The 15,585-nt window shown below is 57.0% G+C and overlaps 1 protein-coding gene across 1 annotated transcript; it reads right to left on the bottom strand.

Moving 5' to 3' along the window:
- Positions 1 to 922: 922 nt before the first annotated feature.
- Fzr1 (fizzy and cell division cycle 20 related 1) lies at positions 923 to 14,694 on the bottom strand. The gene is made up of 14 exons (XM_075975347.1): positions 14,428 to 14,694; positions 5,171 to 5,289; positions 4,937 to 5,062; positions 4,779 to 4,842; positions 4,570 to 4,697; positions 4,329 to 4,411; positions 4,056 to 4,239; positions 3,689 to 3,754; positions 3,105 to 3,207; positions 2,842 to 3,026; positions 2,453 to 2,686; positions 2,173 to 2,277; positions 1,700 to 1,792; positions 923 to 1,616 (listed from the first exon to the last, which is right to left on the bottom strand). Exons 2-14 carry the CDS (start codon positions 5,237 to 5,239, stop codon positions 1,575 to 1,577), a joined length of 1,482 nt encoding a protein of 493 aa, XP_075831462.1. The 5' UTR covers positions 5,240 to 5,289; positions 14,428 to 14,694; the 3' UTR covers positions 923 to 1,574.
- Between the last annotated feature and the right edge of the window lie 891 nt (positions 14,695 to 15,585).

Here is a 15,585-nt window from a genome sequence, read left to right as displayed (position 1 = left end):
AGCCTAGACCATCACTCAGCCAGTGTGGAGGGACCTCGAGGACACGGGACTCAGTGAGGGACAAAGTGTGGGCTCCATGACAGTAAATGTCTGTGACCCAGGGATCCACAGAGGGAAGTGAATTCGTGATGGATGTGGTTGGGCCTTTGCACCTTTGGTCAGAGACTGCCCCGGAATTAGCAGTGATTGTTACAGAGCTCATTTTATGATAGTACAGTGGATGTTTTGTGTTTTTACTGCAATAAACAACACAACCAACTTAAAGTACTTGATGGCCACCTCGCTGCCCTTGGGTGGCACCAGGGTCCATCTGGGGTCATTCCCACAGCACAAACATCAATTCCCTCTCTGCAACAAGCTGGACCTGTCCTGCCCCAGGGACTTTATGCAAACTGGCCACTGCCCAGGCTGCAGAAGGTCACCTCTGGGCACTTGGGGTTGGAGTCCCCTAGCCACCTGGACCACACCTGCTTGCTTGCAGTTTTGAGCCTCCTCCACCACAGCGGCAGCTTGTGGCAGCTTCTCGGTAGAGATAGGACCTCACCCTTCACAGCTGTCTGTCCACTGGGGACCAGCCCAGCCTCACTGACAAGTGTGTAGGACCTCACCCTTCACAGCTGTCTGTCCACTGGGGACCAGCCCAGCCTCACTGACAAGTGTGGTACTGGGACTGACAGATGGACAAGGCTGTTCTGTTCAGGCAGGTGGCAACAAGGGTCCCATGGTATATTGTTTCTGGTGACTCCCGACAGGCTGTGCCACCACGCTGCCTTGGGATGAAGCCCCTGCTGGGGAGCACAGCTAAGAATGTCTGCCTCACTCCCAGCCTCAGGGGGCAGACCCCACAGTGACCTGTGTCCTAATGCCAGGTGGCTTCTCCGGCCTGAGTGTTAGAACAAGGCAACAAAACACACAACAGACCCCAAGGCGTCACAAATACATATATACACGTGCACACATCACGGCCACCACACTGGGGAGGAGCAGCAAAGATGGGGGTCTGAGGTCAGGGAGGCCTGAGAAGCTTCCAGAAGGCCAAGGGGAAGTGGACATGGCAGACGAGGCAGCTGGCTGGGGAGGGGCGGTGACACACATGGGTTACAGGAGGCGCACACACAGACGGAGTGGCAGCACGGTCAGGGTGTCAGCGCGAGGCGCAGGCCCCGCCAGCACCTCCCAGGATGTTCTGGCTGGGGTGGCTGCAGAGGGGCATATCGGCTCTGGTCCACAGGTCCAGGTGACACTAGGTTTGGGGCTCTGATGGGGTCTCGGGCCTCCTGCTCAGCTGTGTCCAATATGGCTCGGGCAGTGGTGACAGGGAGGTCAAAAGTGTCCATCTGAGAGCGCTGACGGCCAGCAGGAAGTCCCGGGATGCAGCCGGTGGATGAGGGTCCCCGTGTCCCTGTCCCAGACACTGGCTCCACAGCTCACAACGAGGCATTTAATGAGACTCTGGGGTCTCCGGCCCGGCTCCCGCCCATCAGATGCCTCCTGGGGACTGCGGGGACAGCAGGGCCCATGCATGCTGGCTGCTCTATCTCTGCCCCAAGGGGCTGCACTTCCCGCCCGCGGGTCTATCGGATCCGGGTGAAGAGGTTGAGCACAGACACGGATTCCTGGGAACAGGGAACAAGAGTGACCGTGTGCCCTGAGAACCCAAGGGGTGTGATCATGTGAGGGCACCACACACCCTCCTTACCTTTGTAGAGCGTGTTTTGCTGAAAACGTTCCAGAACCGCAGTGTCTCGTCTCCGGCCCCAGTGACAATGGCCTCCCCGTCAGGGGACATGGCCTATAGAGGGGACAAAAGGGACCTGGTTGTTTTCAGCTGCAGCAGGCAGGTTCTGAGACCCAGGCAGAAGCCAGGTAGGTGCCAGGGGACACACCCTGGGTTGAGGGTGCAGGACACAAAGGTCCCTGCAGCGGTGGGTCTGAGCCCTGGGTTCCCAAGCTGGGTCTACCAGGCAGCCGGGACACTGGCACTTTTGTTGGACAGAGGCCACGTGGTGTGCGAGGCCTGGTGGGGGGGATCCTCCACTTCCCACATCCTGGGGTAGGGGGACACTGTTTAGGAGCGTACAGCAGGAAGGCTGGGGCGGTGCTCAGCCAGCCAGGGACAAGTCCACCACGTGGGGCCCCAGGGGGCTGACAGCAACAGTGGCCGACACTCACCAAGTAGAGGACACGATAAGAGTGGCCAGTGAGCTTGGCCACCTGTGTAAGGGACGGGTACTTCCACACGAGGATCTGGTTCTGTGAGTAGCCATGTGTGCTCACCTAGGACGGAGACCAGGTGTGAGGGCTGCAGAGGGTTTGGAGGCGCCCTTGGGCTTCCCTCAGGGGGGCATGGAGTCTGGACCGGCTAAGGCCGGCATCAGTCTACAGTGCGCACAGGTGGCAGGGTCTCAGCCCCCATGCTTCCTGCCTCCCACGGGCCCACGTGGGCACTCACCAGCTCGTTGGCATGTTTGGACCAGGCCAGGTTGCACACTTGTGAGCCAGTGTCAATGCACTGCAGGGGCTGGCCTGTCAGCGTGTTCCAGAAGCGGATGCAGCGGTCAGCTGTGCCACCCCCAGACGCCAGCAGTCCGTGCTGGTGTGGGGACCAAGCGATGGCCTTCACGGCTGCCAGGTGCTCCGTGTACTGCTGCACAGGGCTCACGGTTGAGTGGTTCCACACGAGCAGCTGTGGGCAGGCCGAGGCTGTGAAGGGCCCACCCAGAAACACGCACCCAGGGCAGGCACCTGCCCAGGCCAAGTCTGGGGTCATAAGCTCTATGTTCTAAGATGACCCCAGGGCCATGCCCTCCCGGGGCGGGGCAGGAGTGACAGCAGCTGTACCTTGTTGTCGTTGCCCCCTGAGGCGAGCAGCTGGTGATCTGTGGACCACTTGAGGCCACACACCTCCTGCCGGTGGCCCTGTAGCCGCCGCTCTGACTGCAGGGGTGGTGTGCGGATGTCGCGCTGCAGGATCATGCGGTCACGGCTACCCGATGACAGCTGGTCTGCGTTCCAGGCCAGCGCCCCTGCAGGGTGACAGCGGGTCAGCCCGGGCCTGGGCAGGGCCGGGGCCAAGGGTGCGGCTGGGCTGGCCAGGTCCTCACCAACGCGTGCAGTGTGGCCCTCCAGCACCGACAGCTTCTTGCCAGCGGCCGCATCCCAGATCTGCACGAAGCCCTTGTGTGTGCCCACTGCAACCAGGTTTCCCTAGAGGACAGGAGTGGCCAGGTGGCCATCAGCTGGATATGGGGACAAGAAGTTTACCCATCTCGTGCCCAGAGAGGCGGGACGGTCTCTGTAGCCCATTTTTTTGTTCTGAGTTTTAAAACAAGGCTCACTCTATGATCCAGACTAGCAGACCGCACACTCAGGGCAATCCTCCAGCCTTGGGAGCCACCACACCCAGCTACCTGGACATACTGCTTTGCTTAAACCGTCTGCGGGGCTTTCCTGGCAACATCACCGTTCGGCCACCACTGTGCCAGCCTTGTGCGGGGGACACAGCCCACCCCTGCACCCCAGGCTGCAGTGAGCAGCAGCAGCACAGTCTCAGAGATGGCCAAGGCTCGTGCACAGGGAAGAAGCCTCCGGCTCAGTGGCCTTACTCAAAGATCAAAGGGTCAGGTGGGTTCCACCCTTCCTCCTTTAGGGGTAACAGGTGACCGCAGGGCTCCCCTTCCTCACTCACCCGCTCAGACCAGCCCACAGAAGTCACCGAGTCCCCTTCCACAGAGAGGTCACAGAGCCGGGTCACCTGTGGGCAGGAGGTCAGAGTGAGGGCAGATGCTCTGGCCTCAGACCTGTGTTCCCCAGCTAGTGCCCATGGGGTGGAATGCATAGAGATGGCACCAGAGTCCAGCAAAGGAGACCAGAGTCCCAGCGTCCACAGTGGTCCCTGGGGGTCTCCTCAGGGAGAAGCGGGTGTGTGTCTGTGTAGGGGGGAGCATCGAAGGAACAGGCACACTCTGTGCACACTACTCCCTTCTTCTGTCCCCTCCCGTGGGCTGCACCGCCTGTGGTCAGTCAAACCCCCATGGAGGGTGCTTGGTGCACACCTGGCTAGTGCACGCGCTCCACAGGTACACGCAGGTGCCCAACCCCACACTGAGCACGTTGAGGGAGGACCAGTCCACCAGGTTGAGGTAGAAGTCGTCCTGAAGCTCGGGCGCATCCAGCACCTTGAAAGGAATCTTGGAGATCTTGCGCGTGGGCTTCCGTGGCGACCGCAGCAGCTTCTGACTGCGGGGACAGCAGGAGGCCGCTTGCTGCTGTCCCAGACCCTTGTCCCTCTTACCACCCGGACACTCAGGGACCCAGGCCTGGCTCACCTCTTGTTACTAACAGGGGACAAGGAGTATGGAGACACGTCATTGCCATCGTCAGGACTCGAGCGCTTGCTGCTGAGGGAATACTGGGGGCAGGGACACCGTGCGGAGTGGCTGTTGTGGCCTCGGGGCTTGGGAACCCCCAAGCACCCAAAGCCGACAAAGAATGGGCTGGATGCTGCAGACAGAGCAGCCCCTCCCCCCCGCCCTCTCCCTCATGGGGCTCTGGCTGCCGCTGGCTCACCGTGAAGAGGCCCTTGTGCTCGGGCGTGGATGGCTGCAGCCTCCGATCCTCCGTCTGCGGGTCCTGCACCTTCTCAATGCCTGCGCCCAGCAGCTCATTCTTCAGCAGAGCGGAGTAGGCCAGGCCGTCTGCAGGGGCAGGGCGGAAGGTTGTTGGGTGTGCTCTGGGCGGGGCCTATGGCGGGAGGGGTGGGCGGGGCCGACCATCACCTTTGCCGTTGTCCGAGGTGGCATCCTTGGCCTTCCGGTTCTGGCTTGGGGACTTCTCGTTTTCCTATGGGAGAGCAGCCCCGTGAGGGAACACCGCAATGGGGGGCTGTGCCCACCTTGGGGTGACTGGCCCGCTCTCTGCTAGGTCTAGCCCTCACATTGATCCTGTGGAAGTTCACACTCCAGTTGGCCCCTGCGCGCGAGGGGATGAAGCGGTCACCATGCTTGCTGGGCGAGGACACTGGGGAGTTGGCTGGTGTCAGGGTTCTCCGCATCTCTGAGACCTGGGAGAGAGGTGGGGGGCTCAACTGCGGCGACCCCCAGAGAAGGTCCTTTGGCCAGGGTCTGCAGGTGACACCCTGGGGGCTCGATGGGTGCAGCCCATCACTCACACATGGCACTGTGTTCTCATTCTGGATGATGATCTGCCGCAGGAGCCTGCGTTCATAGTCCTGATCCATGGCTGGCGGGCGGGCAGGCGGGCGGGGCGGGGCCCGCAGCTGAGGGCAGCCTGCAGGGCAGACACAAGGTAAGAGCCCCGTGGAACACAACAAGCGGGAAGACAGACTGGGCTGCTATGTAATTCTTTATTACAATTATTATTATGAGACTGGGTTTCTCTGTTTCCTTGGTTTGTTTTTTGTTGTTTTTTGAGACAGGGTTTCTCTGTAGCTTTGGAAACTAGCTCTTGTAGACCAGGCTGGCCTCGAACTCTGCCTCCCGATGCTGGGATTAAAGGTATGCACCACCACTGCTGTAAATCTTATTTTTGACACAAGATCTCATGTAGCCCAGGTTTGCCCCCAACCTTCTATGTAGCAAAGGATAACCTTGAATCTTAATGTCCTGCTTCAAATGTGTGTCACCATGCCTAAGGAGTATATCCCAGGAGTCAAGAACACTGCACCCGAGCCTGGGAAGCAGGATCCACCCTGGTCCTGACATTCCAGCAGTCCCAGACTGGCCCTGATGTACCTGAGTGTGTGCCTGTGTGATTAGCCTCAGTCCCTGGAGGGACCAGTGCTAATAGGGAGGTGGGGCCAGTGCCAAGCCAAGTGTGGGGGGGGGACTGGGGACACTAGCCTCCATCAGCAATTGGAGCAACTATGACCCATCACCCTTGATGTCCACTCAGACAGCTTACAACTGAGGTGGGAGGGATGTGGTCAGCCAGGGCAGAGCCCTCAGGCTGTGAGGCTATTGCTTGCTAACAGAGGACCAGGCCCTTTGTCTATGCACTATGTAGATTTTATACTTCATAGTGGAGACACAAAAAGGCAAAGGTCCCTATAGCCTGGAGGACAGTCCATGTCAACAGTACCCAGTGCAGAGCTGCAGGGCTGTCAACTTTCCCATGACCTCCTACCCCAGGCCCTAGACACCATAGCATGACTTATGCATGCACACGTACACCATCCCCACCACTGGGTCCTTCTGACCTGAGCCCGGAGCCTCCCACTCCACCCAACATTCCGTTAAACACACGGAATACAGAGAAACACAAAAGGCAGAAGCAAAACACTGGCTCTGCATCCTTCCCCAGAACTTTCCATTTCCCACACCGAAGCTTGGGCCTCAGTCAGCACCAATTCCCAGCAGTCCTGGAGCCTGGCACTTTCTCAGGCCTTAGTCCCTTAAACAGTTGAAGGGACTGTGTGACCTGAGACAGACAACCACGGGCGGAAGCCTGCCCAGCTGCAGGTCCATCCGCGCACTGGAACATTACTCAGTCACGAACAGGAAGGCGCTAAAGTGACTTTGAGGAGGTACCCCGAGACCAGGCTGCCGCCTGCTGCTCTAGCCACCCAGCATGGGAGACAGGCTGGTCTGGAGCACACAATCCTCTTGCCTTGGCTCCCGGGGCTAGGATGCTTGAAGGATCAGGAGTTCAACTCCATTGTTAGATATATGCTGAAGGGCAGCCTACTCACGTGACCCAGGCCTGGAAGACACAAAGCGAGGGCAGGGAAAGGCTCGGGAGCCTTTCAAATGTGTCACCTCACCACTGCAGGTGAGAGGCTGACATGGGGGGGACGGGGTGGTGCGTGGGGCTGAGGGGTGCAGGAGTGGGAGCCTAGTGCGATGAAGCACTGTCACTGACTGCTTGGTGGCTCGGCTGCTGTCTGGCCTGGCGGGGCAGACCCACCCCTTTGCCTGGTTCTCTGAGGGAAAGGCTGGGCCTTCTCTTGCTCCCTGGTCCCCAGAAGCCCAGGTGGCCCCAGTCCTTGCATACAAACTTGATCCAGCAGCCACGTGGCCTAGGCCTAAGGCTCATGAATTCCCCTCAGGTGGCAGGGTCCTGCTCCAAGCCTGGCCCAGCTAATTCTTGGGAGCTCTGGGTCCTGTGCCTTCCTGCTGAGAGTCAGTCTCCCCCAGGGGCCTGATCCTGGCTGTATCCCAGGATGCTGTGAGCGGGGTTTCTCGCAGTTTGGTGACTACTGGGACCAAGAGCACACAAAAGTGAACAGAACCGGGTGTGATGGAGCCCTGTGCCAGCCCCTGCCAATGCCACCAAGAGCCAGGGTGTCACCAGTCGCCCACCCCCAGTGCACACTTGTCCTCTTGCTTGGCACTGTGCACAGGAAGGCCCTTGGGCTCCTGTCACCAGGAAGGTCCCCCAAGGACGGAAGTGCAGCTCATCTGACCCTTAATTGCCAGCAAGTCACACCCTCTAGGGGCTACAAATCCTGAAAAACTGGTCCTCATGGCTGGTGTGTCAAGGATCCCAAGAAGAGCCCCCACCTGCAGCCAAGTTGTGGGGACACACCATGCTGCACTGTGGCCAGGGGGGCTTGCTGGGCCCTGCAGGATGCTGAGCCCCATTATTACACACGCACGCACGCACGCACGCATGTTCCTGGAATCAGGAGCATTCCACACTCCCCGTTAAGGCAACAGGAGCTGCTCAAGGCACCACAGCACAGAGCAGGCGGAGATGGAGGCTGGCAGCCAGCTGCACCCAAGGCCCTGGCACAGGAAAACACCAGGCCTCTTTGCCCCATTCTTCCCTCTGTCCCAACTGGTGGCAGCCATGTGGTCAGGACTGTCCCCTGCCCTGGAAACACACATGGGGACAGGCCGAGCGCAGAGCTGCGGTCAGGTCCTGCAGCAGTGCCCACCAGGGGCACTGGACACAAGGACCCTCAGTCAGATGTCCCACAGAGCTCATATGCTGACCAGAGCATGTGCTCCCAAGATACCTTTAAGGGCAAAGGCAGGGACTTCCCAATGACACAGGCTAGCAAGCAGGCCTGTTGTCCAGGAATGGGGTCCCCACTCCACTTTGCTATCCCCTGTATTACCACAAATTCCCCGAGACAAGCCGGGCGATGGTGGCGCACGCCTTTAATCCCAGCACTCGGGAGGCAGAGGCAGGCGGATCTCTGTGAGTTAGAGACCAGCCTGGTCTACAGAGCTAGTTCCAGGACAGGCTCCAAAGCCATAGAGAAACCCTGTCTCGAAAAACCAAAAAAGAAAACAAAAACAAATTCCCCGAGACACAGCTCTGGCCGAGCATCCAGAAGACCCTACCCCCAGCAACCTTTCAGAAGGCTGCATGGGAGAGCACGGGCTCTTCCTGTGTGCATGTGTGAGGAACACCTGCGGACCTGGGACGGCACAAAAGGTCTGAGAACTGTCAGTAGTTAACGGTGGCCGGTGTGACAGACAGAAGAAGCAGGCACATGGCAGGGCCCAGACAGCGGCCTTCCAGTCAGGAGAAACAAGCAGAGCAGGAGGTGACAGCTCCCATCAGTCAGGGACCCCAGGGGTACTGCAGCTGTCCTAGACACCTGAGGTTTGAGCAAACTGCCTCGCCCAGCATGGGCCCAGAGTGAGAAGACCCTCAGTACACGTTCACCCCCGCCCACTCGCTCATCCAGCAGTGGGTCACTCTCAGCCTCCCTGTGCCAGCTGGGCAGACTGGGTGCCATCACTGTCCTTCAGAGCTGCCCCACGCGTGGGTCTCCATATGACGGTGTGGTGTGGCTGCCTGTGTGTGAACGCTCCTCATGGGAGGGAGGCCCGCAGTGCTGAGGCTGACTTCAGTCTCCACCCACCCCACCCCTGCAGCTCTCCCTGTCATGGCTACCTTAGGGATGGAGTACAGAGTTCCAGAGGCCCTGGGGTTACAGGATCTCTTAGCAAGGTGGGCTGCTTCCCCAGGACAAGCAATGCAGCACCAAGCTCTCCCCCTGCCACCGTGCATGCCCTCCTTGCAGCTGCACTAGGGACAGGAGAGGACAAGATGGCAGTTCTGAGGAGCAGACAGTCAAAGCGTGTGCACCCCATCCCCAGCAGAGATGACACAGGCCGTGGTAGGAAGCTTTCAGAACAGACCTTTGGGTCAGAGGCTGGGGTGATCCCTTTCGGGAACGGGGTGGACTTTAGGGTGACGGAAAGCTCTAGAATACATACAGGCGATGGCCATACCACAACTATCTATTTTAATAAAATGTAAAATGTGAGGCTATTATCTGCATAAACAGATAAAAAAACATGGAAAAAAATAATTAAAACCAACTTTTCAAGCCAGGCAGTGGTGGCCTTTAACCCCAGCACTCGAGGCCAGCCTGGTCTACAGAGTGAGTTCCAGGACAGCCTGGACTACATAGAGACCCTGTCCTAAAAAACAAAACAAAAGCAACAAACTTTTTTAAAGCAAAGGCTGATGAAGACAGTGGGAATTCCTGATGGGGACGGGGACATTGGCTCATCCTCAAACCTCTTTGGGGTCAGACATGCTGGTGCACACCTGCCATCCTGGTACTTCGGCAGGCTGAGGCAGGAGGATTGCTGCATGTTTGAGGCCTCCTGAGCGAGAGTGAGACTACAGTGAAAACAAACTCCAGAAAGGGGCTGGAGAGCCGCACACCCAAGCTGCAGCATGGGACCACATGGTGGACAGAGGGACTCACCCCTGACCTACAGACACACACACGTACGCACACCCGCCTAACACACACAGGCACACAGACACACACATGTAGGCACACAGAGATACACAGACACACGAGTACACACACACAGAGATACACAGACACACGAGTACACACACACAAAGATACACAGACACACGAGTACACACACACAGAGATACACAGACACACGAGTACACACACACACAGAGATACACAGACACACGAGTACACACACACAGAGATACACAGACACACGAGTACACACACAGATACACAGACACAGAGATACACAGACACACGAGTACACACACACAGAGATACACAGACACACGAGTACACACACAGATACACAGACACACGAGTACACACACACAGAGATACACAGACACACACACAGATACACACACACAGATACACAGACACACGAGTACACACACACAGAGATACACAGACACACGAGTACACACACAGATACACAGACACACGAGTACACACACACAGAGATACACAGACACACACACAGATACACACACACAGATACACAGACACACGAGTACACACACACAGAGATACACAGACACACGAGTACACACACACAGAGATACACAGACACACGAGTACACACACACAGAGATACACAGACACACGAGTACACACACACAGAGATACACAGACACACGAGTACACACACACAGAGATACACAGACACACGAGTACACACACAGATACACAGACACACGAGTACACACACAGATACACAGACACAGAGATACACAGACACACGAGTACACACACACAGAGATACACAGACACACGAGTACACACACACAGAGATACACAGACACACGAGTACACACACACAGAGATACACAGACACACGAGTACACACACAGATACACAGACACACGAGTACACACACACAGAGATACACAGACACACACACAGATACACACACAGATACACAGACACACGAGTACACACACAGAGATACACAGACACACGAGTACACACACACAGAGATACACAGACACACGAGTACACACACACAGAGATACACAGACACACGAGTACACACACACAGAGATACACAGACACACGAGTACACACACACAGAGATACACAGACACACGAGTACACACACACAGAGATACACAGACACACGAGTACACACACACAGAGATACACAGACACACGAGTACACACACAGATACACAGACACACGAGTACACACACACAGAGATACACAGACACACACACAGATACACAGACACACGAGTACACACACACAGAGATACACAGACACACGAGTACACACACACAGAGATACACAGACACACGAGTACACACACACAGAGATACACAGACACACGAGTACACACACACAGAGATACACAGACACAGAGATACACAGACACAGAGATACACAGACACACGAGTACACACACACAGAGATACACAGACACACGAGTACACACAGAGATACACAGATACACAGACACACAGATACACAGACACACGAGTACACAGAGACACACACATGTAGGCACACATTCGGAGATACAGACACACAAAGACAGACACATGAGTACACACATACACAGAGATGCACACACAGAAAGACAGATACACAGACACATGAAGACATGTGGGGTGCAGACATGGCTCACAGCTCTTGGGGGTGGGGCCACCTGCTGCACCTGACAGCCAACAGGAAGGAAGCAAGGGCAAGTGCCAAGTAGGAGGCAGAGGCAGGGGAATGCTGTCCTGGGTCTGTGCTGTGGGGAAGGAACCCGCCACAAGGAAGAAGCAGAGGTTCTGGACACCCAGCTTTAGTGTGGCCTCCTGCTGGACATGTGTCCCCAACCTACATCCTCAGGGCCACTGTACACAGACCTCGAATTCATGACCCTCCAGCCTCAGGTTCCTAAGACCTGTGTCCTCCCGCCCACACTCACAGGGCTCTTCCGATTTCTAAGGACAGCCCAGGTCCTTCCAAGCCCCTGGTCCCAGCTATTGTGGCAGCTGAGACAGGAGGATGGCCAGCCAGTACCAGGCCAGCTGAGACAACCTACTGAGATCCTGTCTCAAAACAAAAATGCATGGCTGTGGGGGTGGCACACCTGAGGACCCAGCTCAGATCCCAGACCCCATAAAGGCCAGGCTCTGCTGAACAAACACACGCATGTCAACCAAGGCAGGAGGATGGCTGAAGCTTCCTGGCTGTCCAGGCTGTAAGGGAGACAGTGACAGGGTGGGGCACGTGACATCCTCTTCTGCTTGTGTGTACCTGCACAAACATACATGTACACCATATGCACATGTACACACCAAAAAAATGTTTAAATGGGACTACAGAGATGGCTCAATGGTAAAGACCACATGCAAGGAGTCCAGGTTTAGTTCCCAGCACCCACGTGAGTACCCGTAACTCCAGTACTAGGATATGGCACCCCCTTGGACATCCATGAGCACTGCCTGCACACGGTATGCATACAGACAAGCACACACACACACACAAACTAAACACAGTTTAGGGCTGGAGAGATGGTTAAGAGCACCTGGGTTCAGTTCCCAGCACCCACAAGGTGACTCACAATTGTCTGTAACTCCAGTTCCAGGGGATCTGACACCCTCTTCTGATCTCTGTCAGGCACAAATATACATATACCCAAACATACATACAGGAAAAATATCCATACAGATAAAATCAAAATAAAAACAAAAAAAATCCATACACGCATTTTTTTAAAAAAAGGCTGGGGGGGCTGGAGAGATGGCTCAGTGGTTAAGAGCATTGCCTGCTCTTCCAAAGGTCCTGAGTTCAATTCCCGGCAACCACATGGTGACTCACAACCATCTGTAAAGAGGTCTGGTGCCCTCTTCCGGCCTGCAGGCATACACACAGACAGAATATTGTATACATAATAAATAAATAAAATAAATATATAAAAAAAAATGAGGTCTGGTACCCTCTTCTGGCCTGCAGACACACACACAGACAGAATATTGTATACATAATAAATAAATAAACAAAAATTAAAAAAAGAAAGGCTGGGGGCTGTAGGCACCGTGGTCAGGGTGGAGCCTCTGTCTAAAATCTGAGTGAGGGGCTGGGGCGTGGCTGAGGCGAGCTATTGTACAGCACGTGCAAAGGCCCTGGGCCCACGTCCAGCGCCAGGAAATGAAACAGGCCAGGACTCCTGCAGTGCACAGCTAGCTCCTGACCCTCTAGGACGAGAAAGCAGAGGGCTAGTATTGGCAAAGAGAATACACCCTTGATACAAGCCACAAGACCTGATGATCCAAAAGACATTGGGCTAAATTCCTCAAGTACCAAGCCCACCCTGAAGACATCCTTAGAGGAACCCCACTAATATTTACAGCACCTGCTGGGTGTGGTGGCGCACACCTTTAATCCTCAGGAGACAGAGGCAGACAGGTCTCTGAGTCTAAGGCCAGCCTGGTCTACAGAGTGAGTTCCAGGACAGCCAGGGCTACACAGAGAAATTCTGTCTCAAGCAATCAACCAACAAACCAAACAAACAAAATATTTCTAACACCTTCCATTCCAGCCCCACGAGAGCTGGAGCCACCAAACCCCCGTCTCTCCAAGCCTTACCTCAGAGCTCAGAGCCAGCTGCGTGGTCTGTCCTGGGTGATTGCTCACTGGGCAACCATGTTCATTCAGACTGCTGGGAGGAGCTGGGACTGGGGTCAGCAGCCAGGGGAATGAACGGGATAGGGGACCTGCTTCTCACCTGCTCTGGACTAGGGGGTGAATACGGGAAGCATGGAAGGAAAGATTATCTTCTACAGGGACTGGCGTCAGGCTTAGACGGGAGATGGGTGGGCAAAGGTGATTTGAGGGGACAGGGGCTTTGGTTCAGGGATAGAAGACTGAGGGACACAGGGAGGAGGTTCAGACCTGAGAGGGTGTGTGGTCAGCTTGGGGACACACAGACTGCCTCGCGCTTCGGGTCAAGTCTCCCACTGGGGGACCCCTCACCTGCAGAAGGCTGTACCCGAGACTCCTGGGCTCTGACTGTGGATTTACGAGACTGACTCAGATCTGGAAGTTCAGTTTGGGTGTAGGAAGTGTCTGAGGCAGGGGGATTTGGATTTGGGAGTCAACAGGGTACAGGGGAGTGGTTGTAGCTGTAGAGTTCTGAGTGTGCAGCATGGAGGACAATGCCCTAAATTTGGGGTAATATAGCTCAAAAGGGTAAGAGAGCTGTAGTGGGCAGGGCGAGGTCACCGAGGAGAGATGGCTCCGGGATGAAGGCCTTCATCTGGGAGCAGGAAGAGGGTGACCCGAGTTTGCGAGTGCACGGAGGTGAAGGTTGGGGTGACACCGGGACTGACCTAGGGTCTAGAGTAACAACATGTGGAATGCCCTGGGTTTGGACAGTGCCGGGCTCAGAGGCGAGCTCTGGGGAAGAAGGGCTATGATGGACAGGGCGAGGTCAAGGCGAGGTCGCCGAGTGCAGGCGACTCGGGGCTGATCTAGGAGCAGGGTGCGTTTGCATTCCGGGGTGCGGGAAAGCAGCACAGGTGGTGCCCTGCATCCGGGGGAGCAGGGCTCGGAGCGGGGCTGGGGATGCAGGGCTCTGACAGACGCGGCGAGCTGGCGGGGTGGAGGCCAGAACCGAAGGTCGCTGCGACGTGGGGGAGCCCCGGAGAAGGAAGGGGTCGGCCTGGGGGGCGGGTCCCCCAGTCACCTGTGTCCTCACCTGCCTCGCTCCCGTCGCCGGCCGGTTCCCGTCGGTTCCCGCCGGTTCCTGCCGGGCCCAGGAACACGCCGCGCCCGCTCGAGGCCCCTCCGCTGCGCCAGGCCCCGCCGCCGCAGCTCACGGGAATCCCCCGGCCTCCGCGGTCGCTAATATGGCGGCACTCAGCGGCAACCCGGCTCCCTCCCTCCGTCTGTCCCGCAGGCCGCGCGCGCGCCCGCGACCGGCCCCGCCGCCGAGCGCATCCCCGCGCCCAGGCCACGCCCCCACACGCAGGCGCACCGGGACACGCCCCCTCTGCCTCCCCTCCCAAAGCCACCTGGGCTTTCCCTAGGAGCCACGCCCACCGCGCATCGCACTCTCCAATGCCCTGCGTCCTCAGCTGAAACCGCGCCCCTTCAAGCATCTAACGCCCCTCCGGGGCCACGCCCCCCGAACCGCCACCACGCTGCGTCTGGAAGCTACGCCCCCTGGGCACGCCCACTCCGTGCCGGGCCTGCGCCCACCGCGTACAACTACGCCTGCGCGCTGCAGCGCGGGGCAGCTCGGGAGTCTGGGACGTCCTTCAGGATTCAAATCAATACAGGAAGCGGGGCGGCACGCGTTGCCCGGGGCAACCGCGGTCGGAAGTGCGGTCCAGGAAGACTGGAGACGGCTGCGGAATGGGGAAAACAACGCGGATGACTCGGCGCTGAGGAAGGTGTGGCTCCTGTTTAAGGAAGAAGTGGGGACGGGTCACCCCGAAACTTTGGTTCTCTCCGCGGACGCTGCTGTGCACGCACTAGGCATTTGTGTATTGTTTGATCTTTCGAGAGTTTTCACTCTCTGGCCAGGCTGGCCTCAAACTGGAAACAATCCACCAGCCTCAGCTTCCGAAGTGCTAGGATTACCTGAAAGTGAGAACACCCACCCCGGCCTCTAAAGAATTTTATTATCCGCCTTAAACGAGTACTCCCAGAAGCCATTATGATGACAGCTCGAAACAAAGCTCAATAAGGTCCCGCTTTGCCCGGCGGTGGTGGCGCACACCTTTAATCCCAGCACTCGGGAGGCAGAGGCAGGTGGATTTCTGTGAGTTCGAGGCCAGCCTGGTCTACAAGAGCTAGTTCCAGGACAGGAACCAAAAAGCTACGGAGAAACCCTGTCTCGAAAAATAAAAAA

This window comes from Microtus pennsylvanicus, chromosome 6, assembly GCF_037038515.1.
Source record: "Microtus pennsylvanicus isolate mMicPen1 chromosome 6, mMicPen1.hap1, whole genome shotgun sequence".
Lineage (NCBI taxonomy): Eukaryota > Metazoa > Chordata > Mammalia > Rodentia > Cricetidae > Microtus > Microtus pennsylvanicus.
This window is presented reverse-complemented; position numbering and strand designations above follow the sequence as displayed.